The following is a 26,518-nucleotide window of genomic DNA, read 5'->3' as shown; positions in this document are numbered from 1 at the left end:
GCGTGCGGTAATATCCGCCATAGCTCAGATGCAAATACAACAAGGTGATGTCTACGGATACAGTGCAGCGGTCAGTCAGGCTAACGAAGACGAAACAGCATGACCAATAAGCTGATGCGACTAGCGTTTGAACCATTCCCTGAGCAGTTGCTCATACTTCTTCTGCATTCGATCCCTGAGCTCCAGAAACTCCGAGAAGGCCTTGGGATGTAATTCGAGGGTGCCATCCGCTGGTAGATGGATAGCGTCGTCGGAAGGGAAGATGGTGAGGATATCGGTTGACATGATGCGAGCAGAAGTGACGTTGGATGCTAGAAACAGGCGATCGCCGAAGGGGCTGAATATGTGGACGTCGAGCCAGCGTTCTCGCATGTTGTGCGTGCGCGCGCCTAGGAAGCATTCAATGAACAGACCGTACGATGCCGCATTAACTACATACCTTGCACGACCATGACCTGTTTCTGCACCAAGGCAACAGCAACGTCACCTTGCGTCAACATTGCGGCCGCTTGAGCGGCCAGCTTCGATGGGAGACGATAGCTGATTTGGACATCAAGAGACCGTGGCGATTGCTTTTATATGCCGGGCCCCCAATGCTGACCGAAGGACGGACGCTAGTATACTAAGGGAAAGCATGGGTTCTCTCTTCGTGTTCAGGTCTGAAGGCGAGGAACCATCTCGACGTGGATCTCCGTGAATACAAGACCTTCCACTCTGGGGCAAGCGGTTCAACTTCTACGGGCCGAGGCTGCCCAAGGACGAACAAAAGTACAACAATGAACAAAAGCATGAGAAAGCACCCTCGGGTGCACTGTTTACAGGACAAGCGATCATCCGTATATGATCACAATCCAGAGGCATGTCGTAAACACCTGCGTCGCGAATCTCAAGAAGTGACGCAATAAGAGCTGCGTCATTTCCTGAATGAATTGAACTGGCCGCGACGCTGCTTCGGATCCTTTGCAGGCGTGTGTATTACTTTTGATCACCGACAGGCGCACAATGTGCAAAAATCAGGATTCATCGCCCATTCCTATCACAGTACTAGACATTGTCGGTTAACCCGAGGCGTACATGCATCCAACAATGCCGCAAGTAAGTCTGCAATGCATATTGGACATTCCGGTGAAAGTATACTTGACACATCAGCGGAAACCACCAGGCCGAGGCCGTCTTGTCATGTTCAAGATGGTGGCGAATCGAAAGAAACCATATCGGCCCATTCATATTGAGGGGTACTCGGAGTGGGCAGATCCTTTGAGGCAATATCGGTGTGAGTGAATATCAGTCGGTCCTCTGCCACAAGCCAACCGAGATGCTCAGGCAAAAGATTGTTGGCCTCCATCGAAGGGACAATAGCACGATTGACCGCATCGATATCTAGTCTGGCACCAGACAAGGGACCATTTTGAAGAATCGATGCCAGTCCGTCGAAATCCATCGTCCGGAGATGCTGCGGCGTGGATACCATGCGCACTTTCTCCATTACACTCGATGATATCTGCTGTAGAATTGACAGCATTGGCGGGGCGCTTTCGCAGGGATCCAAGGTGAATTCCAGCGTACGAAGTGAGGTATTATGCGAGAAACCACCGGTCTCACAAAATATGGCTATTGTGAGATTATCAGCATATTTGTATCCCAGCTACGGGATTGGAAGTGCTTACCTGCTGCAGACGTACCCTGCGAGTAGCCGAAGGATACGTGACACACTCTAGGCTTGCTCCGCACGATTGCACGAACATCGCCAAATCGCTTGCTTCCCCCAATCTGAGACAGATCGCAGATAATGTGTGCACTTGTAACACTGGCGTGAAGTGGTCGAGAGCGACGAGGACGAACGAGACTCCAGCGCCGATGGCCACACTTCGTAGAGTTACCGGCATCTTCTTGTCAGCATAGAAAGGCGAACTGTGGTCGAAAATTGTTCGATCATCCTCTCTGCCTCTCAAACTGGAAGGTTCGACGCCCGACAATTCGAAGTGCTTGAGAAGCGGAGCAGCAAATAGCATTTCCAGAGCCGGCTCTATACCGTCGAGTGATTTGAGCCCCCGTAGGATGAGAGTTTGAATGCGACGACAGGCGGCGAAGAGGCAGTCACGCGACTGTCGAGATAGGTCCTCCCAGCGAAGACGGGATAGCTCCAGGCATTGAAGAGCAGTGAACTGATCGAGCCGCATGCGGGGTAGCGTGTCAAGCCAGGTCGACTTCAGTGCAACGCGATCGATCTCGTGAACATATAACTCAAGACGTAGACACCGCACATACGGCAGGATCGTGGGTGCCGAGTCGCACAACAGTGGACATGATGATTGGGCCATGCGGCGGTGGTTAACCTCGAATTCGCGGAACTTGTACATGCGCGACACGGGTAGCCACCCTCGGCAGACAAGAGCACAGGTTCCCAGCGTACGTTCGTCGTCATGGAGGTAGCCGATGACTTCGTCAGTGAGCGCTAGAGGTAACCGAGGGGTATACATCTCCGTTCCTGTGGTCAGGAGCCTGGGGTAGGGTACGTCGGTGACCTCGGTCTACGGGGCGAAGAAATACTTGGTATAACGAGGGATAGCTGCAGGATCCAGCGTATTGCGAAAGATCTGAAATCGTCGTTGTCTCGTTGAGTACTATGTCACACGGGCAATGAGAGTGGAAACTTGCCTCCGGTGCTTAGCTATGTGTTAGGCGACCAGGGTCCAGTGGCTCACTGAGTAAGTAGCCCGCCTGGAACGCCACTCACTAGTAGGCAGGTCCAAAACACAACCTTGTTGAGTGGGGGCACGCCACTGGTAGCTGGTAGGTAGGGTTGAACGTTTGACTGGAACATGTTGCCAGTGCCACTGGCAACTAATCGATCTCCGAAACGCACGTGTACAGGTCGTAGAGTCGCTCATAGGCGAAATACACCAAGTTAGCTTGGAAGCCTAGAAGTCTACCGTAATGCATAGGCATACCTTGAGTACATTGAATGAAGAACAGATGTTCACATAGGTTACTCGATCACCACCGCTGAATGTGTGGTGTAGACTATTCAAGTTGGAACATCGACCAGCGTGACATAGTAGAGATGGTATCGAGCCTGCAATTTTGAAAATTCACTTGCATTGTCATTCAATGCACATTTGATACAGCGGGGTTCAGAGCGTGTCCGTATCGACAAGAAACATCACAACCTAGGGCATAGACCCATTGAGTCGACGAGGTGAGGAAAGCATCATAGGACAGGACGAAGCAAGAAGCGTGGATACAGACATGCAGATCGGGGAGACATGAGAGAGCAGCAGAGAACAGTGGCAAAAAGATGATGTCCGGGACGCAGCAACCCCTCCCAGAGTCATGTCCATGAACGACAGGTGTGACGTATGGTTGGACAAGCCTCGGGACGAGCTTCCACGTCCTTCGCATGAATAACGGAGGCCACAAGAAAAACAAGGGCAGAACGGCGAGCGATGCAAGGAGAAAGATCAAAGTGTACATTGGTATAGTGAGGTCGGTGGGGTATCAATCAAATCGCCTGGACAGGCCCCGCCGGCAGACGACGTAGGCTTGCCAGCTGCCCATAGAGACGTGCTGCAGTCCGACCAATGTCAGATGGTGCAGCTGTATGTGCGCAGAGCCAACGCGCCACTCAGGACGGGCATCCTCCTCCATCGGGCGTTGCTCCATATCCTGAGAGCGCAGTTAGAACCCAGCTACACGCAGCACAGACATGCAACTGAGTGGGAGGCATACCTGAATGAATCGTTGTATGGTTTTCGCAACATTCTTAGCCAGTTTGGCCCTCGTGATAGGTTGAGGAGGGGTGCGGAAGTCTCTTGTGGGAATCTGCCTGCTCCAAGGCGCATAACCAGGCCACTATATGCCACAATTAGACTTCATTGCTCGAACTTGGTCCCCGATGCTACATAGACCGCATGTCCACCACATACCATGAGTCGAATTGACACGGACGGCCCACGGTTGACGAACATGTGGTCATCTCTACCGGCAAGGTTCATGAACCTGCCGTTCAAGGCATCTTGGAGGGATATGCCGCATCGCTGAGAGTTCTGCAGAAAGAACATGATAGGCTCCTCCAGCTCGACTTCCTCGACGTAGCGGCGCCGGTCACTCTGCGTATGAGGACGGTAGGTCTTCTGCGGCACGAGTTCTCCATCGGAGGGCAACAATAGTTCCCTTGCGAGCTCCGTAACCGTTCGGGAAGCTTGTCTGGGGCGTCCCGGGGGATTAAATTCGCTCGGCAGAGAGATCGCCTGAAAGTGCGTTAGAAGAGGCGAAACCACAGCGAGCAAGGATGCACCCACCTGCTGCTCAAACATGTCTGTCAACGACGTGGACGGGGAGATGGGCGAAGCGTTGGGCTTCAAGTATCCGTGTGCCTGACTCGACTCGCCCGGCGAGTGTTCGGGAGTCGCGAGGTGAGAGCTCGACGTCGAAGGCGTCGCCAAACTAGGACGGCGCGAGCCCATGCCGAGCGGCTCATAAGGGCTAACCATCCCATCAAGGGTCGTTTGGGATGACGAGTGGGAGGTGTAGCCGGTTGTGTCAATTTGTATCTGAGGATGCCGTAGGTGCATTGGAGTGCCGAGAGGGTCGTCTAGTGAAGGAAAGGGTGACATGTACGACCCGGGCGATGTCATATTGTCGTCGGTCGGGGACCTGAAGAGCAAGGATGGAGGAGCGTATTGGGCGTCAGAGAAACCCATGTTGTCGAGCGTATGGCCACTAAAACTGCTTGGCTCAGAGTGCCCAAAGTCGGACATCGGAGAGAATTCCATAGGCTGCGAAGACGAGTAGTGAGCGACCTTTCAGAATTCCATGGGGATGTAACTAACAGCGGGATCGAAGGGATCAGAGAAGTCACCGGACGCGATTGGGCTATGCCGTCGAATGGACTGTGCTGACCGTGAGGTGCATTGCTGCTAAGATCAGGAGCAATGTGAGCAACAGGCATGATGCTCAAGCAGACTACAACTGTACTCACAAGTAGGGCCAGACATGGACGATGGGTGCTGAAGGTGGTGGAAGGCAGTGTCAACGGTAGGCTTATATATAAGTCGGGCAGGGCGCTACAGCCACAGGAGAACCAATGAGATGAGTTTTTGGAACGGAATACAGCCGTTACTAACGTACGCTGACGTTGAAGCTTGTAGCGGAGTTGCTCGTGAGCCTGCCACTAGCTGTCTTCGAGTTATGACAGTTGAGCGAGGACGATTCAAACGTTACCAGGGAGATAACAATTGCTCTCGGTATGGACTATGGTTGGGGATGAAAACGAATGCGGCGTCGCATGCGGGGAGATATGGCTAGATGCCGCGCCTTCGCGACGTGCCGGAAAGGTGACTCGACGTGGAGGCAGTGGCCCATCGGAGCCGCGCATACCTTGAGGTGTCGGCGCAGACAGACGGTCCCGATGTGGTGGGGCGTGGGCAGGGCAAGTCTGGGCGACAAGGGGCTGTCCTAGAAGGTCCAGCGAGAAGCAGGTTACTTCGACGGACGAAGGACAAATGAAAGGAGGTCCGCATGCCTATTTGGGATGAGAGTGGAACAAGCCATGGTGGGTAGAGTGGTCGCGGCGGTGTGAGCACCCACGGTCCACAAAGGAAGAGCCGTCGAGACGACAGCTCTAACCGCTATTGAAAAGTCTGTGCATTACGGCGAATTGTTAGTATAATATTATCCAATGCAGCCGAGGATGGTGTTTTTCTGGCCGCTCAAGTGCACAGGCTGCACAGCACTGAACGTCAACGAGCGCCGCCACAGCAAACCACGCTGTGCATCCACATCTCAGGCAGCCTCCCCTCCAGCCTCACCCGACTGCCACTGCAAGGCAACTGTGTGGTGGTATAGCTAGGTACGCACGATGAAGCGAGGTTTATGTTCGGAAGGCATGACAATGGTAGGGAGATATGTACAGTAGAGTCTTGGTAGAGTCCGTCTGCAAGTTGCGTCGGCGGAATCGTGGCACCCTTGCCCGATTCGATCAGAAGCACGCTTGAGCGCAGTACACCGCCACCGCCATCCCTCTCTAAGTACTCACAAGTTACTAAGTACGTACTATCATATCGTCGTCCGGTCCGTCTGCTCCTGAAGACGCTCGTCACAGTCATAGATATCGTATGCATGTCCTATTCGTCCCCTCAACTTATCGACATTGTCTGCAAGCTGTGTGCAGCCTCGGCCAGGACGAGCGCGCCTTCGATGAGCCCATGACGGTGCACGCACAGGGGCAACCGCATGCTGTACTGCACTCCCAGACGTAGCGGTATTCACGCCCAAAATACAGCAATCCCTCGTAACACGAAGTGCGACTCCGACGCCACGGACATTGTTACCGAACCCTCTGCAGTGCGACGACCGTCTCATTTGAGGCGAATCGCATAGCTCGTGGCATTGTATGTCCGACACCCCTCTTGGAACGGCGACTGGTTGACTTTGTTTATCCGTGTGTCTTTGTCAGTCGTCGCTCTACTTTGCCGATCGATGCACAGAGCTGTAGGAAATGCCTGTATACAACCCCCTACGAACGCCTCAAACGGATGTTCCGTTTGTTCAGCCATGTAACACCACCTGATTATAGCTTCTCCGTGATTATCGTATGTCACTGAGTAGCCTGGAGGAGCTGGAGCTTGGATGCCCGGGTAACACATTGAACCTGGATATCGCAGACCGACAGTACGTGCATTATGTCAGTTATGCCGGGCTCGGTATTCAAGCTTCCAGAACTTCAAAGCGAATGTTCGTCACAGCGATGCCGACAGAGCATGAGCCGGCCGTTGGTCCTCATAAATCTTCCGTGAGACGGATAGTACTGACAGTCATTGTGCCATTTGAAAACGATGGTCTTCGCCACGGCTTACATACCTCAAGAGGATAATGGCAATCGATGGGAGCCTCAGGATGTCAGTACTTCAGTATTGCACCGTAAATTCGACGTATGCAACCCGTGTGCAACCTAAGTACGAGTGCCATTCAGCATGGCGGGAATGGGTATCCCTGGTGGAACCCGACGTATTACTGTAAGTGTCATTGTCCAGGGCGTTGGCTTCTCTTCCGAGAAGCATAATGTACTCACATATAGATATAGTAGCACTCCCGGGTATACCAGCTGTTGCATCCGCCAGTCTACCGGGCTCATGTGTTGTCGCTCATGCTAATTGGACCTCTGAGTGTCTTTCCTGCACAGCAGTGCACAATGATTAATGGTGATTAGCCATGTAATGACTGATATGCCCGCACAACTCTTTGGGACAACGTTCGTGAAATCCATATACATACGTTTCCCAGAGACGCAAGTCACGAAGGAGATGCGATTTCAAGACATTGGACTTGTCGACAAGTGGGCTGATCAGGACCGTCAACGTAGTAACTTAGCGTTGACGATTGCAAGACCCGTTAGTGCACGAGACAGCCACATCCTTCACCAGCAACACGTTTTATCTGCATGGATCTTCGACGAACTGATGAGGGATCATTCGTTGTGTCGACTCACTTTAACAACGTGCAGAGTGCAACCTTGTCGAACGTGTTGAACGCAGTTTGAGGTGCAGGCGCTACCATGCGTGGCCAAGTCAAACAATCCGGCTCAAACAAAGATGGCACAACGTATTCATCGAATGCTCGGCTGATCACTGTATACCCCAAGACAGCGCATCAATTCCGAAAGATACCATCCTGTTAGTCCCCAAACCTCGAGACGCCCTTCGCGGCCACCACCAATCTCGTCGCGCTGCTGAGGGTCATTGATCCAGGAAGGCGTGGGGTCAGGTCCTGAGTGTACCGCGTGAGGTCCCGCGACGAGGTCCGCAACGCTGACGGCGAAGTAAGGCCTTTCAGCGCGGAAGAGGTACGTATGTAGGCGTGGCGGTGAGACTAAAGCAGACATCGGAAGGTGAAATGCGTGGGCAACCTCGGCAGGCGAAAGTCTAAGAGAGGAGAGAGCCAGGGACGGTAAGGGCACATCGACCTCCGGGGCGTCAGCTTGCTCTGAATATGCGTCCACCTGCCGTGCAGGGTGGACAAAGCCCTGCATCGAGCGATGTCAGTGATTGACATGGTGGACACTGGATGCGCATGCCAGGTGGAGAATCCACTCACGACGTACGGCCACACCCGCAGTCCGCTCAGCGAAGTCTCCGCGGGACCTATGCGCCCCAGGATTTCTACTTGCTGAGGATGTATACCCAGTTCCTCTTGACTTTCACGCAGCGCTGCTGCCAAGGGGGACGCGTCGGTCTGAACGAAAACGAAGTCAATGATGATTCTTGGTAACCTTCACAGATACAGTATGTACTAGCCTTGTCTACCTTGCCCCCAGGAAAGCTGTGATGCATACGTTCATACCGGCGATACCAATTTGACGACGTACGCACCTCACTTCCCCTGAATGCGTCCTCAATTTCCCCCGCACTTCAAGAAGTAGACCGGGCTTGTTGTCCACATTGCAAAGAGGAATGAGGACCGCGGCATGCGACTCTTCGGCGACCGGGATGTCTGAGCCTTCGAGTGTATTGGCAAGTAAGGATCGTATGGCGTTAAGCGACTGCCGGGTGAATGGCGATGTCAACGACACCCGCGCAGGGGAGGGGTTTGCAGTCGCAGCAATCGTGAGGGTCCGAAGCATTGCAGTGGAGACGAGCCATGTCTCTTGGAGGCTGGCTTTCACGATGTGGCCGCTTACATACTGAAGGCGCGAGCACTTCCCAGGGCGTCTTCCCGCGACGCCTCGTTCTGCCCAACCTCCGCCTCGTAGCTCATGCGGAATTATCACATCCGCATTTCTCTCCGTTCTCGGTCGAACATACCGACACCATCAACCTCTTTTTCGCCCCCATCGTCAGTCTCATCTTCCTTTGTCCCGTCCTCCATTTTCCAGCCTTTGCCGTCTCACAAACCGGGCCCTACTGGCCGTCGCTATACACTCACCGAACCGGCCAGCGGCGACGACGTCACCCCAACAGACTATCGTTTCGGTTCTATCAGGGTTGACTGGGTTGATTGCTCGTCCGAAACCATGAGCGTGGCAGGTTCCAAGAAGGCGGGAGTTGGAAAGGAGAAAGCTACGGATGCGCGACGCAGAGGTGAGTAGTACATAGTATTGTCATCATGTCCTCGATTACCATTAACGCTGCAAACAGAGCCTGTAGTAGCCACGTTTAGTGCTGCTGCACCGACGCCGACGGCTTCTGGCTCGACAAACTTACCCGAGGGCATCGTGCATATTTTCGCGATGTTGCGGGGGCACGGAGTCTGGAGCCTCGACAGACGACCGGGCGGAAAGCACCTTTGTACATGCTCATCAGACGAAGACCTCACGTTCCAATGTCGTGTCTGATAGTCAAGGGCTTATTCTCGCAGTCCTGGCCGTCCCAGCATGGATGACGCCCTCCGACTTCCTGGCTTTTGTTGCTCCTGCCACGGACGGGATATCGTTGTTAAGGATGATACGGTATGATTGATTCCTCTTATATACTAAGAAGATTCTGACGAGTCAATTGCTAGAGATTCGGCCCCGAACCGGTCTCTTGTCCTCCTAAAATTCAGAACGACATCGAATGCTTCGGAGTTCGCCGAAGCGTACAATGGGAAGCCATTCAACTCCATGGAGGTGAGTACATCTTCCGCCGCAGTTCATGATACAGACGTTCTCAAGGCTCGCTGCACAGCCGGAAACATGCCATGTCGTCCGCGTCGCGTCGGTCAGCATCGAACGTGACGAATCGCTCACGGAGAGCCTCATGCGCGACGAGGCGCAGCATGGCTCAGATCTAGTGTATGAGCTGCCTACATGCCCTGTCTGTCTGGAGCGGATGGACTCAGCGGTCACCGGTCTCGTCACCGTTCCCTGCTCACATACTTTCCACTGCGCCTGCCTCAGCAAATGGGGCGACAGTAGGTGTGCATTCTGTGTCTCTCAGCTACGTCCGTCATGCTGATTTCGTCAGATGCCCTGTCTGCCGCTATTCGCAGACATTGCTGTCCTCGCATCCTCCCGCGGGAAGCGCTACCAGCCGCTCGATTCCCTTCTTACGCGCATCGCCCGCAGCGCGCTGTGTTGAATGCGAGAGCACCACCAACTTGTGGATCTGTCTCATCTGTGGTAACATTGGCTGCGGTCGGTATGGTCGCGCCCATGCGTACGCACACTACTCGCGGACAACACATCTTTACGCCCTCGAGTTAGAGACGCAGCGGGTCTGGGACTATGCGGCAGACGGCTATGTCCACCGCCTCATTCAAAATAAGGCGGATGGCAAGCTTGTCGAACTGCCTTCCGCGGCGTCGGCCATCGGATCCCAAGCACCCCGCGGCGCTGGCGGTGATCGTCGAGGACCCAGTCGCGAGGACGCTCTGAGCGCGGAGAAGATCGAAGCAATAGGCATCGAGTATTCTTATTTGCTGACATCCCAGCTCGACTCGCAGCGCGCATTCTATGAAGAACAAATAGCGGACCTACGGGTCGAGATGGGTGACCTACGCGCAGTGGTCCAGCAGCTCAGCCGTGAACGAGACGAAGAAAGGCAAAGGGCGCAAACTGTCACCAGGTCACATACACAAGCGGAGGAAGCGAGGAGTGCAGAGGTGCAAGCCGAAGTTGTGAAGGCGCACAAGAAAGCTGAGAGAAGTGCAGAGCTCTCCACACGGCTAACCAAAGAGTTAAAGGAGGAGCGTGCTGTGAGCAAGGGGTTGTTGGAGAACTTGCAGAGGGCTCGCATTGAAATGGATCAAGCCAATCAGGAGAAACACAGGTATTCTCAGAGAATCCAAGAGCTGGAGGATCAAGTTCAAGACATCATGTTCACACTGGAAACAAGAAGCAAGATTGAGGCTGGACAAGGCTTGGTTGCAGAGGCAGCAGGTGGATCTATAGAAATAGGTAGTGGACCAACTAGTAGTGTGGACAGAGGTGGAAGGAAAAAGGGGAGGTGATAGAACCATTCTTCTGAAGTATCATCAAACACAGTCATGTGGATCAAAGCACAATGCAGTTTCATGACTTGCAACAAGATATAATGAATTCTGGAATGAGCAATCAAGACTCATTGTGATGTAGGACTTATAACATCTGACTGTTCTAGGCTCTGTGAACCTAAGACACATGAATCTCTTGTCATTACTGGGCATTGTACAACAAAAGATGGTATGAATCACACTTTAGTGTTGGGCATGGTGGTTTAAACATGATGTGTACAACACATGGGGCATCAGAAAACAAGCACTGGTGAGGGCTGTGCAGACACATCATACAATAACCTATTAGTGCATTAATGGAAGATTTTTGTGTTGACATCAGTGTATAAGTAGATTTTGCTTTGTCTTGTTTGTTGGGAGACACTGAATTGATGAGTACACATCATGAGTAAGTCCAATGACTGGAGTTGCCTACCTAAGTGGGCAAGACTATGAACAGTGACAAACATGCAGCAATATTTTGACCTGGGAGAAGCTTGTTCATAGAGCAAAGGACCCTATATCATGGATCAAATGACTTGCTAGACACAATGACCACACCTTGTGATGGTGTATGGCAAGTAAAAGTGAGCAGCCTTGTTATTTGTCATGAGTTACATATGTGTGGTTATAGTGTTCTGGCAGTGTTGTGCACACATTAGATCAAGTTCAGGCTGGTTACAAGAATTATGCAGACTGCATACTGTTATGAAAGGAAACAACTGTGATGTTGATCACAAAATTCTCATTTCCAGGTTCTTGCTCTTCATTAAATAATCATCACCATGCCTGTGCCAGATCCCTGAGGTCCTCATTTGGCAATGTTAGCTGTAACACAACCTGTGAAGTCTATGCATGCCCTCATTTATTGGCAATGTCTACCCAGTATAAATCCTGAGCTACAAACATCTATACCCACTGAACTGATTTAGCAGGCTACATGGATTTCTACATATATTTGTGTTGACAGCAACATGCTATGAAGGAATCACAAACAAAGAGAGGAGGAGAGTAAGGTCCATGGATGAGCATCCCAGGACTGCTAAGCCTTGTGACTTATTTTCATGGCTTTAGTATTGCTGATACCTACTGTCACATACACCCCATGGGCAATAGGTTGCCTCACTACCCATTGAGGTTCAGTTGCTCTGCCATGCTTTCACATAGTACACTTATTATGCAGCCCTTCGTTCAGGAATTTACCCAAAAAGTTATATTTGCACAATGGTCATATACCAAAGCTTCAGGCTGGCTCTCAATAAGTGATCATGCTTGCCAATGTATCCAGCAGGATATTTTGGTCCAGGTAACAACACATAGACCACATAGTGAGTATAGACTACTTATTCAACTATCCAAACATTTTGTTTAACAATTGTTGTGTTTTAATCCAGTCATAAGTCCATACATATAATGGCTCTTAAGTACCCTAAATATGAGTTGTATAGAAGTCATACTTGCAATTGATTCTGGTAAAACAGTAAATTCAGTTAATCAAGAGCTCATATGAGTGCACCAGCCTCAGCATAAATTCCAGGTTGACTTACAAACTCTAACATAGGGAAGTGTTGACCTACTAAATTGAGAATGTTCAATGAAGGCAATTGATGCTGATTACTGTCATTTTTTAGTTAGATAAGCACTACCTACACAAATTCCCTGATATGAAAGTCTTCCACCATGCAAGTGGTATACTTTATTATTCACTTATTGAAGCCAGTAAAAGTGTCAGACATAGTGAAACAAGACAGGAAAGCTACAAATGTGAAAGAACTAGTGTGCAACTGTGTCATTTGACATATTGTTGGCTATTGGCCATATGGCAATATTGTCATATCTCTATAGGGTCAAAGATGTTTTTGTCAAAGAAATATGCACATTGTATACTTAGTTTTCATGATTCAGTCCTCTGGTATTGCCACAATGAGGATGATGAACTGGGCTCCATAACTGTGTACATCTCTGCTACTACTTTGGCACATCCTAATCTTTCCAAGTTGTCTTGTGCACATTTTTCATGATTGCATGGCCTGATAAAGAATGGAAGTTAGTCCATCAGACTAGTATACATAAATGTATTCAATGGTGTCCAAGCACTGTATCAATGAGCCTTTATGAAGACAAAGACTAAGACACCACAACTGAGATCATATTGCCAGGCATGGCCCACTCCCCAGCAAGTTGTGCTATCCATTCAGCCACTTCAATCGGGGCTCAACTTTATGAAAAGCACTCTGAATGAAGGGCTATGAGGTGAGCTTACTATATCTATAACAGTTGGTTGAAGCTCAGTCAGTGTATCCCAGTCAAATGATCATGTTTGTCTACAGAGGTAGAGGTGTTTCTCTGTTTTTGATTTTGATTTTGAATATATGGGCAAGCCATACTAGTCATAGACTGGGGGGCTCCATACCTGATCAATTGATTACACACAACAGACATTACATGGTTAATGGGGCTTGCTGACCAAATCCGCTCAATCGTGGCATACTCTTTGATCGTATCAGTTGACACACTCTCTTGGCTGTCCACACTGTAGATCTTCTTGCTCTCCTTTGCAAAGTGTGCTCATATGAAGTTGTCCCACTACATGCACACTTGTGTGACTTTGTCATCTGACAGCAGGAACTCTTGCTTCAAGCTGATGAGGCCCATTGTCCAGTGCAAGTCAAGCATGGGGTGTACAACATAGATAGTTAGCTAGATTCAAAATCAATCAGTCATGCACTCACTCCAAACATTTTTGTAGCCTCCTGCTCCAATTCACACCATTGCATGACTTGCTGGGGAGTGGGCCATGTATGGCAATACGATCCCAGTTGTGTTGTCTGTGTCTTTTGTTTTCTGGTTCATCAAATTATCACTTCAATCTCACTTATCAATGATTATATGTATTATGTATTGATACATACTAGTCTGTGAGACTAACTTCTGTGCTTGACTAGACCAAGCATTTGTCAAGCCTTAACAATAATACTAACCTTGCACAAGCCAAATTTTATTCATCAGGGAGTATCATAGTAGTAATGTTCATATGGCTCAGCTCATCATCCTCAATGTGGTAACACAAATCCTGAGTCCTAAGTGTCCTAGACAATCCATAACCTTTCCAAAAACTTTATTGATTCTAGGTAGCTATGCCAATATTGCTATACAGCCATTACCCAATGATATGTGCGGTTGCACAGTTGTTCTTGCCTAACTGTAGCTAAGCTGTCCTGTTATACCATGTCTGGGATATAATGTACTGTCTCAAACACTGAACAATGATACCACCTCAAACTGGCAGTCTTTTCTATTACATAATCTGTGTAGAGCATGCTAATGAATGAATAATAATAATTATTAGAGTTCATTGTACCATTTGAGCTGGGTAGGGAGTCATATACTTCCCTACAAATTGTTACTATACTGGCCTAGACCTTCCCAATGTCAAAGTCTGTTCAGGTTAAGTTTGGTACATTCATGATCCTTGTTGCTGAATTTTAGCTCATGCTGTGGAAAAACAGTAAGTCACATGGTCAAGATACAGTATACTGGAATTCTCATCTGTATTCCTCCTCATCACTTGTCCCAACATCATTCCATAGCATGTCACTGTCACTACAGACATATGTAACAAGTTACTAGCAACAATCTGCTAAATGGATTAGGTGGGCACATCATGTTTGTGCCTCACAATTTACACTGAGGAGTTCACATTGCTAACAAATGACAGCCTCCATAGTATCAAAGCTATGTTACTGCCAAAAGTCCCTAATTCATGACCTGAGGGATCTGTCTCAGACATTGTTACAAATATTCAATGGAGAGCAAGAACCTGTATATAAGAATTCTATCATCAACATCACTGTTTTTTTCTTGCACAATAGCAGGCAGTCTGCATAAGTCTTTCACTCCTTCAGATGGACCAGTTGTAGTCCAGAGCTTTGGGTGAGCAAAATGACCACATATGTCATTCATTAGTACTTCATTGATTTTCTGGAGTTTGGGATTTTTTTCTGAGCCTACACAAGGAGGTTAAGTGGCCTCAAAATGAATATCCTGCACATGTTCAGGCTTTGTTCCATATGAAGGCTATGGAAATTATGAGGAGGTCTGTGAAGAAGCTATCACACAATCATGATTACTACTACATAGGGCAGGTGCCCTCCCAATTGGCAATCTCACACTGGGCAATGCTTTGTGGGCCTAGTCAGCATACATGCATTATACGTGTACTGTGTCCTGTTCTTGAAATGCTATTGTGAGACATTAAAAGTTGCTGATGCTCCTTCTCATGGATCTCAGTGCTTTATGTGACCCATTTTGCATCTTTCCATAGTTGTAGGCATTTGAAAACTTCTCAACTGTGCTCTCTGTCTGTATCAATGACAATTAGCATAGTATGCATTCCTACACTCATTGGCACAGGGTGCTATGTAATGCAATTTCTGGGGAAAATAGTAGACCCACTCTGGTGTGATGGTGAGTAAATCAGACATATTGGGAGCACACACATGGCTGTGTCTAGTGATATTGTTAGATGTGCATACTCTCACTTGTCAGGCTACATATGTATTGGATACCTCAATGGCATACTGTCTGAGTCCTCAAACATTAAACATTGTGCTCTCATCTTGAGCATTCACTCCAAGATATCATAGAGTGGCCACAGGTAACACCCAATGTGGTACTGTTACTATTGTGTCATGAAAGCTGATTGGGTGGCACCTGTGATTGTAGACATATTGGTATCATACCACCTCAAAGTACTTCAAGATAGCTACAGAGAGGTCCCCCGATTTATTGGGGATTTATGCGATTTTTCTGGGCCCAAATCAGTAGGTTTTGTCCTCAGAATGAATATTCTGCGCATTTTTGACCGCTTTTTCGAAGTCACATGACCAATGACGTGGGGTCGCAGCAGTCGCAGCGAAAACACCGCTGCAAGTGTTGCGACCCCACGTCATTGGTCATGTGACTGGCTAGACCCAGTGGCTATTGTGCCTGTTCTGGTACAACAGGGACATGTATACAAATATAGTGAAGTGTAACTAGTGTTCACCAATGACATATGCATTTCAGGCAAGTTGTAGGAGGGCTACTATATCGGTCCGGGATCTTGGCCAGGACAGGGAACTCGGTCAGTCATGCATTGCTCAAGAACGGCTGGGTTATTTCAGACAAAAGGTACATTGCTGTGTTTGTTTCAACTACAGCTATTGACTGGTATGCTTACTACACGAAACAGATGGAAACTTCACTGCCTAGGCTCGACTGACCGAGTTCCCTGTCCTGGCCGAGATCTCGGACCAATATAGTATTGCACAAGAAGCATCACAAAAGCTCACATTGCCCTAAATGGTGAGTAACCTTCCAAATCCAGTAACTCTCAATAAAGTGAATGTCTGGTGCTTTATAATTTGTGGATAAATCAGGAAATATTCATAGAGTACTATGGGATGTCGATGAGGCCTGTGATGTTTACAACGGATTACCATATATGGAAGGTTGGCAATAATACCATGTACAAGCTTGAAATTAGCAGTCCTTGCCCATTCTGAGCTCTGTTATGGCATAAAGCATTTTCATGATGTTTGACACACATGGCTATACTGTATGGGTCATGTGCTACATATCTAGGGTGAAAATGAGCAGTTTGAATTCTGCAAAGTCACTTGTGTTTTTCTGTATTTTGCATTTTGTGGCCTAACCACCCACTATTGAGGCCCAATAAATTTACTGTAGACTCTATGAAACAAGGGCTACAAGTTGACTATATGCTTGCCATACCCATTTGTGGGTGCTTATTGTTGCAAAAAGCAATTGATTATATTGGAGCCCAGTGCTGCTGGTGAGGTCACATGCCATGTTCACCACTTTCCATATTGGGCTCCAGCTAGACATTACAGGAGTCCATAGGGCATTGTCAGCCACAGCATTTGTTTGGGTGTGTTGGTGCAAGTCGCGTCGTCTGGGAGTCTGAAATTTGAAACTCAGCTAATGTGACCATAGTAAGTGTTACTTATTCTAGGTTATCTGGTGCTCAAATAGTCACATGCACTGTGGGAAAAACCTGCCACATTGGGCTCCATGCTAAGTGTTACATTCTCTCCAGTCATAAGAACAATTCCTTTGTACCTCAGGGATCGTAATGTTAGAGCATTTCAATAAAGATGACCATACAATATACATGATGTTCGTTGTGGTACATCAGTACCTTCCATATCTGGTAGATAGGCACTCACACATGTATGGGACACCACTCCTTCCGTGTATTTGCATGCCCTCTGTCATTCATTCACGTCAACTGAGGGTAAGCTGTTCACTCATTGCATAGTTCTCTACATTACTGAAATGCACCTGTCATCTCCGCTATCTAGGTACATCAATATAGTCTCGTTTATTCACGTTGACTGAGGTCTCCGCTAACTAGCTTAACACGTGCTCTGACCAACACCTCTTGCCCCCAGTCATAGGTACCCAAAATCAAAATATTGGCCAGTTATGGGTTCAGCTTAGTGTGCTCATGCAAATCCCGCAAGCACTTCAGAGTGTTTGATACTTTCTGGCAATGCAAAAGGCATTTGCGGGGGTAGAAGCTGTACATGTCAGAAGTTGCCTGCAACATTCATTCTCGGACGTTACTGCTACACAACCAACACGGAGCCCTTTTTATCGCTGTGTGGGTGAAGGGTAGTGCATTGCATGGGTATGGATAACCACTGAAGGGAATTGACAATGTTACTGCATACCATTTACCACTTTTCAGTACCACTGACTGTACGTACATATAATTCAACAAAGTGGAGGGTTGGATCAAACCACGACAACAGCGAGTCATTGCGCTATCTTCACAAAATTCATTCAGTATCACATACCTCTCACACCTGTCAACTGTTCCATCGCAAACCTCTGTTCAGTGTTTATACACTACTGTAATTGCTGCCCGTCTTTGGCCATAGGACGTGTCTCATTCCTCCATCCCTAGACAAAACCCCATTCACTTTCATGTCAGCCTGCATACCGCACTGCCTGGTTTGGATACAGCCGACTCACTCAAAGTGTTCAGCTGCGTACAATGGAGCCAACACACGCAAATGGTGACCTGCAGTGGTCAGCAAAATCGACACATTAGATTCGGGAGGTATTGCGGGGTTTTGAATTGCTCCATTGACAAGCAGCCTGAATCTAAGATCAGTGCGTCATTTTCCGAACTGTTTCCAACATTGTTTAGAACCGCGGGCAGTGTGATGCAACTGCCTGGCGAGCAGTTGATTGGGGCCGCTCCGACATTCAGGTCCCCAGCCATCATTACACCCATCCATTTCGACTTCCTCTTCGACAAAACGACTCATTCTCTGCTGTCCCGAGCCACGTCTGGGTTGCCAATCTGGGACAGTTTGTTAACATCACGCAGTGGAGTCAGGCCATTACTAGAGGACATGCACGGTTACTCGACCCCGACATCGCAGTGCCCTTCACTCAACTTGCCGCAGTTTGCAAACAGTTGTGGGGACTAGGTAGGCCTCTATGACACCAAACCAGGGAAATGCTCATTGCCAAATAGGGAGGGGTTCGCTGTAGATGAGGTTGAATTGATACATGTATGCCAGCGTTGTACTCACAGTCTACTGCGTGCGATCAAGGGTGGGGGTGTTTGAGCAGGCCACATAAGACATCTGTTCAGTGATGCTGTTAATATTACAGAGTTATGCTCAGTCGAGCCCTGGTAGTACTCGACTGTATTGCTACAACACCTGATAATGTTACAGAGTTATGCTACAGACACTATCAGCATGCATACAAAAGTCCACGTGAGTCTGGAATCTAATCCCCTCAGTCAGAGTCCTGGTAGTACTTGACTGAGGTGTTTCTACATCTAACACATCTGTTTGAGTCTGCCACCAAGTCATGTGCACGTGTCATGGTCCTGGGTCAACACTCCCCCTGGACCACAACACTCATGTACAGTAGGTGTTTTGCACCAGGTATATGTACAATGTCCAAGTTCTTCAATCAAATCACATCCCATAACCAGTGAGATCGAACATGCAAGTGTCGAACTAGTGCAGAGCACGGGTCGTGGGAACCCGCGCGGGTAGTGGGTACGGGTATGCCTGGGTACGGGTATGGGTCACGTTTTTGTGACCTGGACCAAACTGTTAGGGCTCGTGGGCTCAGAACCCTAGATTCAGGGGCCGGGCTGCCTCGTGAACCTAATGGTTGGTGGTCACGACACAACCAGTGGGGAAATGGGGATCTTGGAGTCGTGAGCAGGGCGAGGAGCGCCTGCTAGAGTCGTTAGCAGGGCAACGAGCCTTACTATAGGGAGCACGGAGAAGTCATTGGTTGCCAGCGATGAGCTGGGCCAAGCAGGGAGTCCTAGACTGGGCTGTAGGGCCTAGTCAAGGAGAATTCCTGAGTGAAGGCGACAAGCCTAAGCCGAGGATGGTTCCTAGGCAGGGCAACAAGCCTAGCCGAGGACTCAGAGAACTTACTTGGACAGTGCAAAGGGTTCACACACGGACGAGGTGGTAGTTCAGGTTAAAAGAGTAGATTACTTCCCAAAATGGAAGTCAGGTGGCTAGGTACATTGAGATAAGATGAGATGTACACTATCAGTTCATAATCTAATCTAATGGACAGATAATGGGTTATCTATCCGTAACACCTGGCCGGGTCCAAGAGCAACACAACACTCCCGGATTCATGACGGCCTTGGCCCATTACCTGAATGATCTTCAACTGCCAGAACTTCGTCTCACATGCCGCAAGCTCTCTCGAACATGGCTGCCCATCGACTGGGTGGACATTTATCACAAGTTTCAGTTCACACCTTGTGAGTTGTCGGATGGGAAGGTTGAGGTCAACGTGGTGAAGGTGATTCCTGGGTCCTCCGCGAAGGGGAGAAAGAGTCGGTTCAACACCGTCATTCTGCTTGACAATGACGAGGCGGAATCAACTGGTGTCAGAGGTATGTGGAATTTTGAATGTTTTACCAAGGTGAACAACCAGCTCACTACAAATGCAGGCACGAGGGCAGCCAGAGTCAAGGTGGTCTTCAAATTACCCCAGACTCTACCAGTATTGCACGGAGGTGGCGGCACGCCCGCATGGTGGCCGCAAGAGCCCCTTGCATACGTGGAATGGTATGCTCGATTTTCCCGGGCCCCGGATCCTACGTGGCACCTCATGTACTCCGTGAGCAAGCCACCTCCAAGAACTGATGGTATGCCTCAAGGGAAAATCATCCCTTTATCTCAAAGTCATCAGTCCTGTCAGCTCATCCCTACGTTTCCCATTGGGTCCCAAAGTATTGTTCCGGGAGACTGGACCTCTGACAATGTATTGGACAAGGCCAATAGCTTTCACCTTAATAATTGGGGCAGTATGTATGCGTACCAGACAGTATGGTAGGGCAACAGTAAATGAATTTTATATTCAAACGGGGCAAGCACACAAGCAGTGTGTTGCAAGATACTGAGCACTTCAAGAGCTCTCAAAGTGTTCAGAGAGCCGTTGACGCGACCGAAAAGAACACAAAAGCCACACAAAAACCCAACCGTGAGGTCGAGCAGTGGTATGCGAGGCCTCTGCGTCTATGAGATGTACGGGGGACTGTACAGTGGTCTAGGTGAGAAGGAGGAGGACGGACAAGACTCCGAACGACGTGGGAGAGCTTTGAAGATGTCGAAGACTGTTCGAAGACGAGGGCTAAGCCTCGAAGGTAGGAGGGAGGGTTTCGACAGACGTGTCGAACGAACGGTGACAAGGAAGGCGAGCGACGGCAGGAGGAGAAGTGTAGAGCCTCTCGGGGCAACTACGAGCTGGCGAACGTACTGGCGAACTGACTGACTGACTTCGAACGTACTGACTGACTGGCAAACTTGCTGACTTCGAACGTACTGGCTGACTGACGAACCTCGCCGGTGCGAGGTGAGATTGAGAGGGTAAGGGGGTCTCTGAGATTTGAGGGGAACAAGTCCCAGAGTATATACAGGAAAATACGGTCCGAAGACCAAGAGAGCCAAGAGAAATACAAGAAATGATGAATGAAAGTGATAAGGAAAGCAGCCAATCAGCGAATGTCACAACGCTCGACCCGGACCTACTAACACATGAGAGAATCCAACTCGGCCTTCCGCAGGTTCCGCATAACGGGCGACCGTCCCCGAACGGCGAAGGTCATAACCGGAGCCGGTGACAGTCCTCGAAGATATGAGACAGCTGCAGGGGTTCGCCTGACTTACACAAACATGCCGCACCTCGACCCAACTTCCGAAGCGTATGCTGCCCGCTACTACCGCCTCCTAGAGGTCCTCAAGACCGAGGGACTTGTCGAGCCGCGATACGATGCCAACAGTCCCGGAGAGTGGCTGGCTTGGGCCCACGGAGTCCGTTGGATGATCGTACGTGCCTCCGAACTTAGACTATCGTTCGAACCATCAAACCGACCTTCGAACAGCGATTCTTGTTCGAGTCCCGCAGCCGGGCCATCCTGCTAGCGAACGATACGCTTCCTGCTCCTAGGTCGTTCCCCGAGATCGACGAGTTGATGCGTTACCTCGATGAGGTCTTTCACCGCGATGGCAACCAGGGAGACATCCTAGGTTCGCCCTACCCTACGATCGCGTGGTCCGAGACCTTGGTACTGCTCGAACAAGTCAACCAGGCCGAGCGTCGTCCTCTCGCGAACCCGCAGTATCAGCGCGAGTCGTTGATCCTGTCCGACTTTCGCCAGCTGCCCGACAACCTCGAGTCCATGGGTCGAACGATTCACAACATCGCAGTCGACCAGCGCCGCACGCACGGCACCCTCGTCGGGTTGCTCGAAAGCCTGCTCGAGCGCGTCAACACCGACCGTGGCTCCGACACCGGTCCGTCTGTTCGTAGGGGTAGGGGTGGTGGTCACGGGTGTGGTGGTCGAGGACATAGATACGAGAGTTGCCGGGGTCGTCACTAGCTAGGTTGACGTAGCCATGTACTTGCTCCGGAGTCCTACCAATGTAGCGACACTTCTAAACCGCTTGCCTCTGCCACTAAGGGTTCCGAACATTGACGCTTGAGCTTCGAACATCGGGCGGTTCCCTCGAACAGACGGGACATCGGGCGGGTCCCTCGAAAGGACAGATAGCGTGTCGACCGGACTGACTTAATGTACTGTCGTATCGACCGTAAATCACGTTTTCGGTGGGTAGGTGAGCTAAGGGCTCATCACCGTGTGAGCAGTTGTGAGCGCTAAAGCACCAACTAAACTTCTCATGCAGCCACACTGTGGCTTTTGCTCACTACAACAACTCTTCCAATGCTCAACTCGACCCTCAATTGCTCGTTTCCTCTGTCAGAATGCTGGTCTACGATCCCCGCGTCCTCCACCTTCTCTTGCGTGTCCTGCCAATGTTCGATAGTGCCCTCCGCAAATCGGCCCTGTGCAACCGCTCAACCCACCAGATCTACTGCAGCACCATCATCTGTCTGGAGCGTAAGAGGCTTGGAGACTTGCTGGGGAGAGGGCCATAGCTGGCAGTACGATCCCTTTTGTTGGATACATGTCAGTTTGTGAGTTAAACATTTTGACCACATCAGAAGTTAAGCTCAGCAAGACTGCTAGTATATTGTCTGCATAACTGACATATCTTCCACATTTTGCACCATCCAGTTGCCATCTCTGTTGGCTGCAGTGCACCTCAGAGTGATTCCAAAGGCCTAAGTCGAGCTCTGTAAAGTCTTTTATATTCAGGAATCAAAGATACACACCTAAGTCAAGCTCTGTAAAGTCTTAGGGACTTAGAGCTCGATGAGGCGGACTGTCTATGGTGTGCGTTATGTAAGGCGACCATAACTGTACAGTAGAAACAGCCACAAAGTCGAAATCAACGAAGGAGTGAAAAATCGGATGAGTGCAGGGGTTCAAATCCCTGAAGATGCAAACATTATGGAAAATGGTAGACTGAAGGGAATGACATCGGAAAAAATACAGTAGGCACGGTATAGTGATGTGGTCCATGTAGAATAAAGGAGAACACACCACGACACATTCCACGACTTGGACAGGGCAATGGAGCTCAGAATAATTCGCAGAAATGCGGAATAAATTCCGAGCTCAACAATCTCATGGCATAAACATTCAGAGTAGCCTGCTTATTTATTAGGTTGTTCTAATATGAGGATCTTAGTTTGAAATCATGAGTAACATCCCAATTGAGTAACTTATTGCATGTTCATATGAGACTCACTGTTGAGAACACAGACATTATGAATCTGTTTCTTACTTGGTGAATTGCCAAGTTAATTACCAATATTACCAGAATACTAATGAATAGTATTACTGGTTTGTGTTGATATCAACAAAGAGAAAATATCTTGGAAATGTTGCAAAGAAGTATGCCTCTAGATCAACTAGAACTCAAGGAAGGGGAATCTGGGAGGTTGACTACAGTAACAACTACTCAGCTGGGACTTGCTGTTGTACAAGTATTAGCCCTTGATCAGAGAGAACTTCTGATACAGAAGGATGTCTTTCAATAGATTGTTAACAGTACTTCCCCAAGTACAAACCAATCACCAGTAGACAGAGAAGTATACCAGTAAGGAATTCTGAAAAAAGGCCCTTCCAGATTTGTCATGTTATACAAGGAATACAACCAAAGACTGTCCAGTTTGCTCTCACCATTTGTACACTGAAATAAATGATTACCAGGCACTGACCAGTAGTACAAAGCCATACTAAGGTATGTTACTAGAGTGGAGCTCAGCCAACAGTAATGGGCTAATGTATGATATCAAGACTGATAGAGTCATGGGAAGGATTGATCACTGATGTCAGGGACTATTGAAGGTATAGAGGAGTACAGCAGCAAGTGGTAGATGAGATAAATGGTTGGACTTGCTCTTAGGGATGCTCCTTTTGAGCATTTCCCAAGTGCACTACCTCTTAGCTACATAAAATACTTCATAGAATCCAAATAGTAGAAGACTCAGTACACCACTTTCCCAGGCCATTCAAGATGCACAATAAGGCTCAAAAGTAGGAAAAAAGCAAGGCAAGGGTATATGTGTTAATGATTGCCACTGATCATCAAGCATGTGCTCTGTGAAACATGAGGGACCACATGGATGTCAACCTGAAACACTAGTGTAGCCCTATGAAAACTCAGATTCAGTGTACAGCTTGATGAACCACTCATAAATTGCCTGCCAGCTGGAATATTATCATCAATATTCTGAGCTAATAGTCACCCAGTAACAGCTTTCAGATCATCTGGTCACAAGGGGCCTAAGGAAAGTACTAGGAGCCTGGTAATAGTCCAGTCAGTACATACACAATCAAGTGCTACAAAGCATGACAATGTGAGGAGCAAAAGATCACCTGAATGTGGTGAGAAGGCATTGTGAATACTACAGTGAAGTACATTAAAAGGAAATGAAATAATGATAACAAAGTGCAGGAATGATAACAACTGCTGCTTATCCTATTCAAAGATCACATATGTGGAATTCCTTGTAAAAATGCCTTGTCCCTAACAACAGCCTGCATACTAAGACTGGCACATGGGGTCATTGTTGCCTCTCCTGGGTATTCTAGTAATGCCTATTATCAATGGTCATGCTCTCTGGTCATAAGTCTAGGGATTTCTTTATCTTCAGACACACTCCCAAGGTAATTGATTACCAGTGTCATTTTCTGGGGGACTGTGTGTGCACATACAATGGTACCATATTTGGATTAGACACCATATGTTGATACTGACATTCCTCTGGCATGGCAGATACCATCCAGGATCAACTGCCAAATTGGGTGCTAATAGGCACACTGCCACATATTCATATTTCCAATGCTGTTCATATATCAAACATGTTCACACCCTGGTCTAAAGTTTCATTTTTCCACTTACCATGTAACATGAAAGGACCCAGCATGAGTAGCTGATATTTTATAATCACATGTAAAAGGAAACAGCTGCAGCAAATGAGAGTACTCCTGAAGTCATACCAAGGGCCATTGCATGAGAATAGGATGATGGTAGTGCATACAGAGGTTAGATATGTTCCAGGCAAAAGTCATCTGAGGGACTAACAACCAAGCATAGCACCATCATACTATATAAATGGCACTGCTTCATATTTACAAGATTAGTCAAAGACATGCTTATACTGGACTGCTACAATAGAGCTGCCGACATCAGGCTATGTGCATCTGCATTAGCACATGTGAGATGTACTGTCTTGCATTGGCCTACAACAGTCAGCACAATGTGAAGTCATGGGATTGTCTGATTTTATCTTATTTCCTACCATTTATCTAGCATTGCAGAGACCATCAAAGACTTTGATACACTATGTGTGGTAGTGTGGTGGCCCCACTTTATGACATTGCTAGCCTATAGATTTTCTCACAACAGTAGTAACTGCATAACACAACTTGTACAATGTCTTTGTATCACTTTGGAGGATCATTACAGTGTGAAAAAGCTCTGTGGACCCACAATTCTGATGGCTATGCTATTGACATGTGACACAGAGTGAGTATTATGAACATGCTCTGCATGAACTGTGGCCTTTGTGCCACAGGTGTCCACCATTTTCTGAATACACCATAGCCTGCCCAAGGGTTTAGACAGAAGCCAATCAATACTTACAGCAAACAGTTCATGGTGAGCCTGAGTGGAATCATTCAAAATATTCTCTTGTTTTATCCGCATTTTCTGAGCCCAGACACAGCAGGTAACTCAGACTTTCCATTTTGGGAATGTAAACTATCACATATAGCAGGTTTGGTCACACAATTCATAGGCAGTTGGTAAGCATCACAGGAAAAACAAACGAGCCAGTAGTCATATGCTTTGTGACTGGTGCTATATTTATATGAATCTATGGGAAAGCATACTATGTAAAGCCTCTCTGACATCATATACATGACTGGAAATTTTCCCAATTGTTTTTGATTTTTTGGGAGACCATAGCACAGCAAATACAGTGTCACTAATGCACTTGTGGCTTGCATTCAAACTCAGCCCAACAGCTTGGCAGCCTGCCTTTTCAGGGCCCTATTGAATAGTTGAACAAACAGAATAGCCTAGGATTCTGTCTGGAATTGCCAGGTGATACTGATTCTTACAAGATGGACCAAGACTCACTGACAGAGTGGCTTGTATCAGGCTATGCATGGGTCATTCTGCATTCTCATATGTTTTCTGCCATATTGGAGCCTCAACAGTCAACTCAATATGAATTCATAGTACTATCTGATTTTTCTCTGATTTTCCTGCTAATTATCCAGTCCTGCAGAGGCCATGCATGGCCAACTTCCCAAATGGGCAGGGGACTAACCATATATGGCAGTTTTGTATGTTTGATATCCCCCACTTCACAGAGCCTCTCATACATGTGGAACTGTCTAGTACAAGCATCATACACACACCAAGATCTGCTTATATGCCTCAGTACTCTCAAAGATACCTAACCTGGACACTGCTACCAGTACCCAAGGGGCATTGCATGAAGAAGCAATATTTTGGGAGTTTTCCGCATTTAATGGGGCTCTAGTAAGAGCTCAGTTAGTGTGGCTTGAAGCCATCAAAAAACT

General features: G+C 48.3%; 7 protein-coding genes across 7 annotated transcripts; 2 read left to right on the top strand and 5 right to left on the bottom strand.

The window, feature by feature from the left end:
• B0H18DRAFT_1208036 (uncharacterized protein) lies at positions 1-652 on the bottom strand. The gene is made up of 2 exons (XM_048036250.1): positions 440-652; positions 1-389 (listed from the first exon to the last, which is right to left on the bottom strand). Exons 1-2 carry the CDS (start codon positions 498-500, stop codon positions 121-123), a joined length of 330 nt encoding a protein of 109 aa, XP_047897727.1. The 5' UTR covers positions 501-652; the 3' UTR covers positions 1-120.
• A 66-nt stretch (positions 653-718) lies between these two features.
• On the bottom strand, positions 719-2,858 carry B0H18DRAFT_982899 (uncharacterized protein). The gene is made up of 4 exons (XM_048044571.1): positions 2,659-2,858; positions 1,710-2,597; positions 1,668-1,683; positions 719-1,611 (listed from the first exon to the last, which is right to left on the bottom strand). The coding sequence occupies exons 2-4, from the start codon at positions 2,478-2,480 to the stop codon at positions 1,184-1,186; spliced, it is 1,215 nt and encodes a 404-aa protein (XP_047897726.1). The 5' UTR covers positions 2,481-2,597; positions 2,659-2,858; the 3' UTR covers positions 719-1,183.
• A 224-nt stretch (positions 2,859-3,082) lies between these two features.
• Positions 3,083-3,949, bottom strand: B0H18DRAFT_982898 (uncharacterized protein; the record flags this gene model as incomplete). Its single annotated transcript, XM_048044570.1, has 2 exons — positions 3,927-3,949; positions 3,083-3,852 (listed from the first exon to the last, which is right to left on the bottom strand). A coding segment is annotated over exon 2 (304 nt), but the record flags the coding sequence as incomplete, so codon positions are not given.
• Positions 3,083-5,006, bottom strand: B0H18DRAFT_982896 (uncharacterized protein). The gene is made up of 6 exons (XM_048044569.1): positions 4,862-5,006; positions 4,302-4,802; positions 3,927-4,250; positions 3,730-3,852; positions 3,535-3,666; positions 3,083-3,511 (listed from the first exon to the last, which is right to left on the bottom strand). Exons 1-6 carry the CDS (start codon positions 4,949-4,951, stop codon positions 3,503-3,505), a joined length of 1,179 nt encoding a protein of 392 aa, XP_047897724.1. The 5' UTR covers positions 4,952-5,006; the 3' UTR covers positions 3,083-3,502.
• A 2,222-nt stretch (positions 5,007-7,228) lies between these two features.
• On the bottom strand, positions 7,229-8,681 carry B0H18DRAFT_982884 (NUDIX hydrolase domain-like protein). The gene is made up of 4 exons (XM_048044568.1): positions 8,370-8,681; positions 8,295-8,319; positions 8,095-8,232; positions 7,229-8,023 (listed from the first exon to the last, which is right to left on the bottom strand). The coding sequence occupies exons 1-4, from the start codon at positions 8,618-8,620 to the stop codon at positions 7,607-7,609; spliced, it is 831 nt and encodes a 276-aa protein (XP_047897723.1). The 5' UTR covers positions 8,621-8,681; the 3' UTR covers positions 7,229-7,606.
• Positions 8,682-8,719: 38 nt separating this feature from the next.
• Positions 8,720-11,007, top strand: B0H18DRAFT_982883 (uncharacterized protein). The gene is made up of 6 exons (XM_048044567.1): positions 8,720-9,077; positions 9,135-9,211; positions 9,246-9,445; positions 9,499-9,604; positions 9,663-9,892; positions 9,942-11,007. The coding sequence occupies exons 1-6, from the start codon at positions 8,753-8,755 to the stop codon at positions 10,924-10,926; spliced, it is 1,923 nt and encodes a 640-aa protein (XP_047897722.1). The 5' UTR covers positions 8,720-8,752; the 3' UTR covers positions 10,927-11,007.
• Positions 11,008-19,581: 8,574 nt separating this feature from the next.
• On the top strand, positions 19,582-20,159 carry B0H18DRAFT_951879 (uncharacterized protein; the record flags this gene model as incomplete). The annotated part of the gene is made up of 2 exons (XM_048042055.1): positions 19,582-19,906; positions 19,936-20,159. The coding sequence occupies 2 exons, from the start codon at positions 19,582-19,584 to the stop codon at positions 20,157-20,159; spliced, it is 549 nt and encodes a 182-aa protein (XP_047897721.1).
• Positions 20,160-26,518: the final 6,359 nt, after the last annotated feature.

Source organism: Fomitopsis serialis, assembly GCF_022376445.1.
Source record: "Fomitopsis serialis strain Sig1Antser10 chromosome Unknown B0H18scaffold_8, whole genome shotgun sequence".
In the NCBI taxonomy this organism is placed as follows: Eukaryota; Fungi; Basidiomycota; class Agaricomycetes; order Polyporales; family Fomitopsidaceae; genus Fomitopsis; species Fomitopsis serialis.
This window is presented reverse-complemented; position numbering and strand designations above follow the sequence as displayed.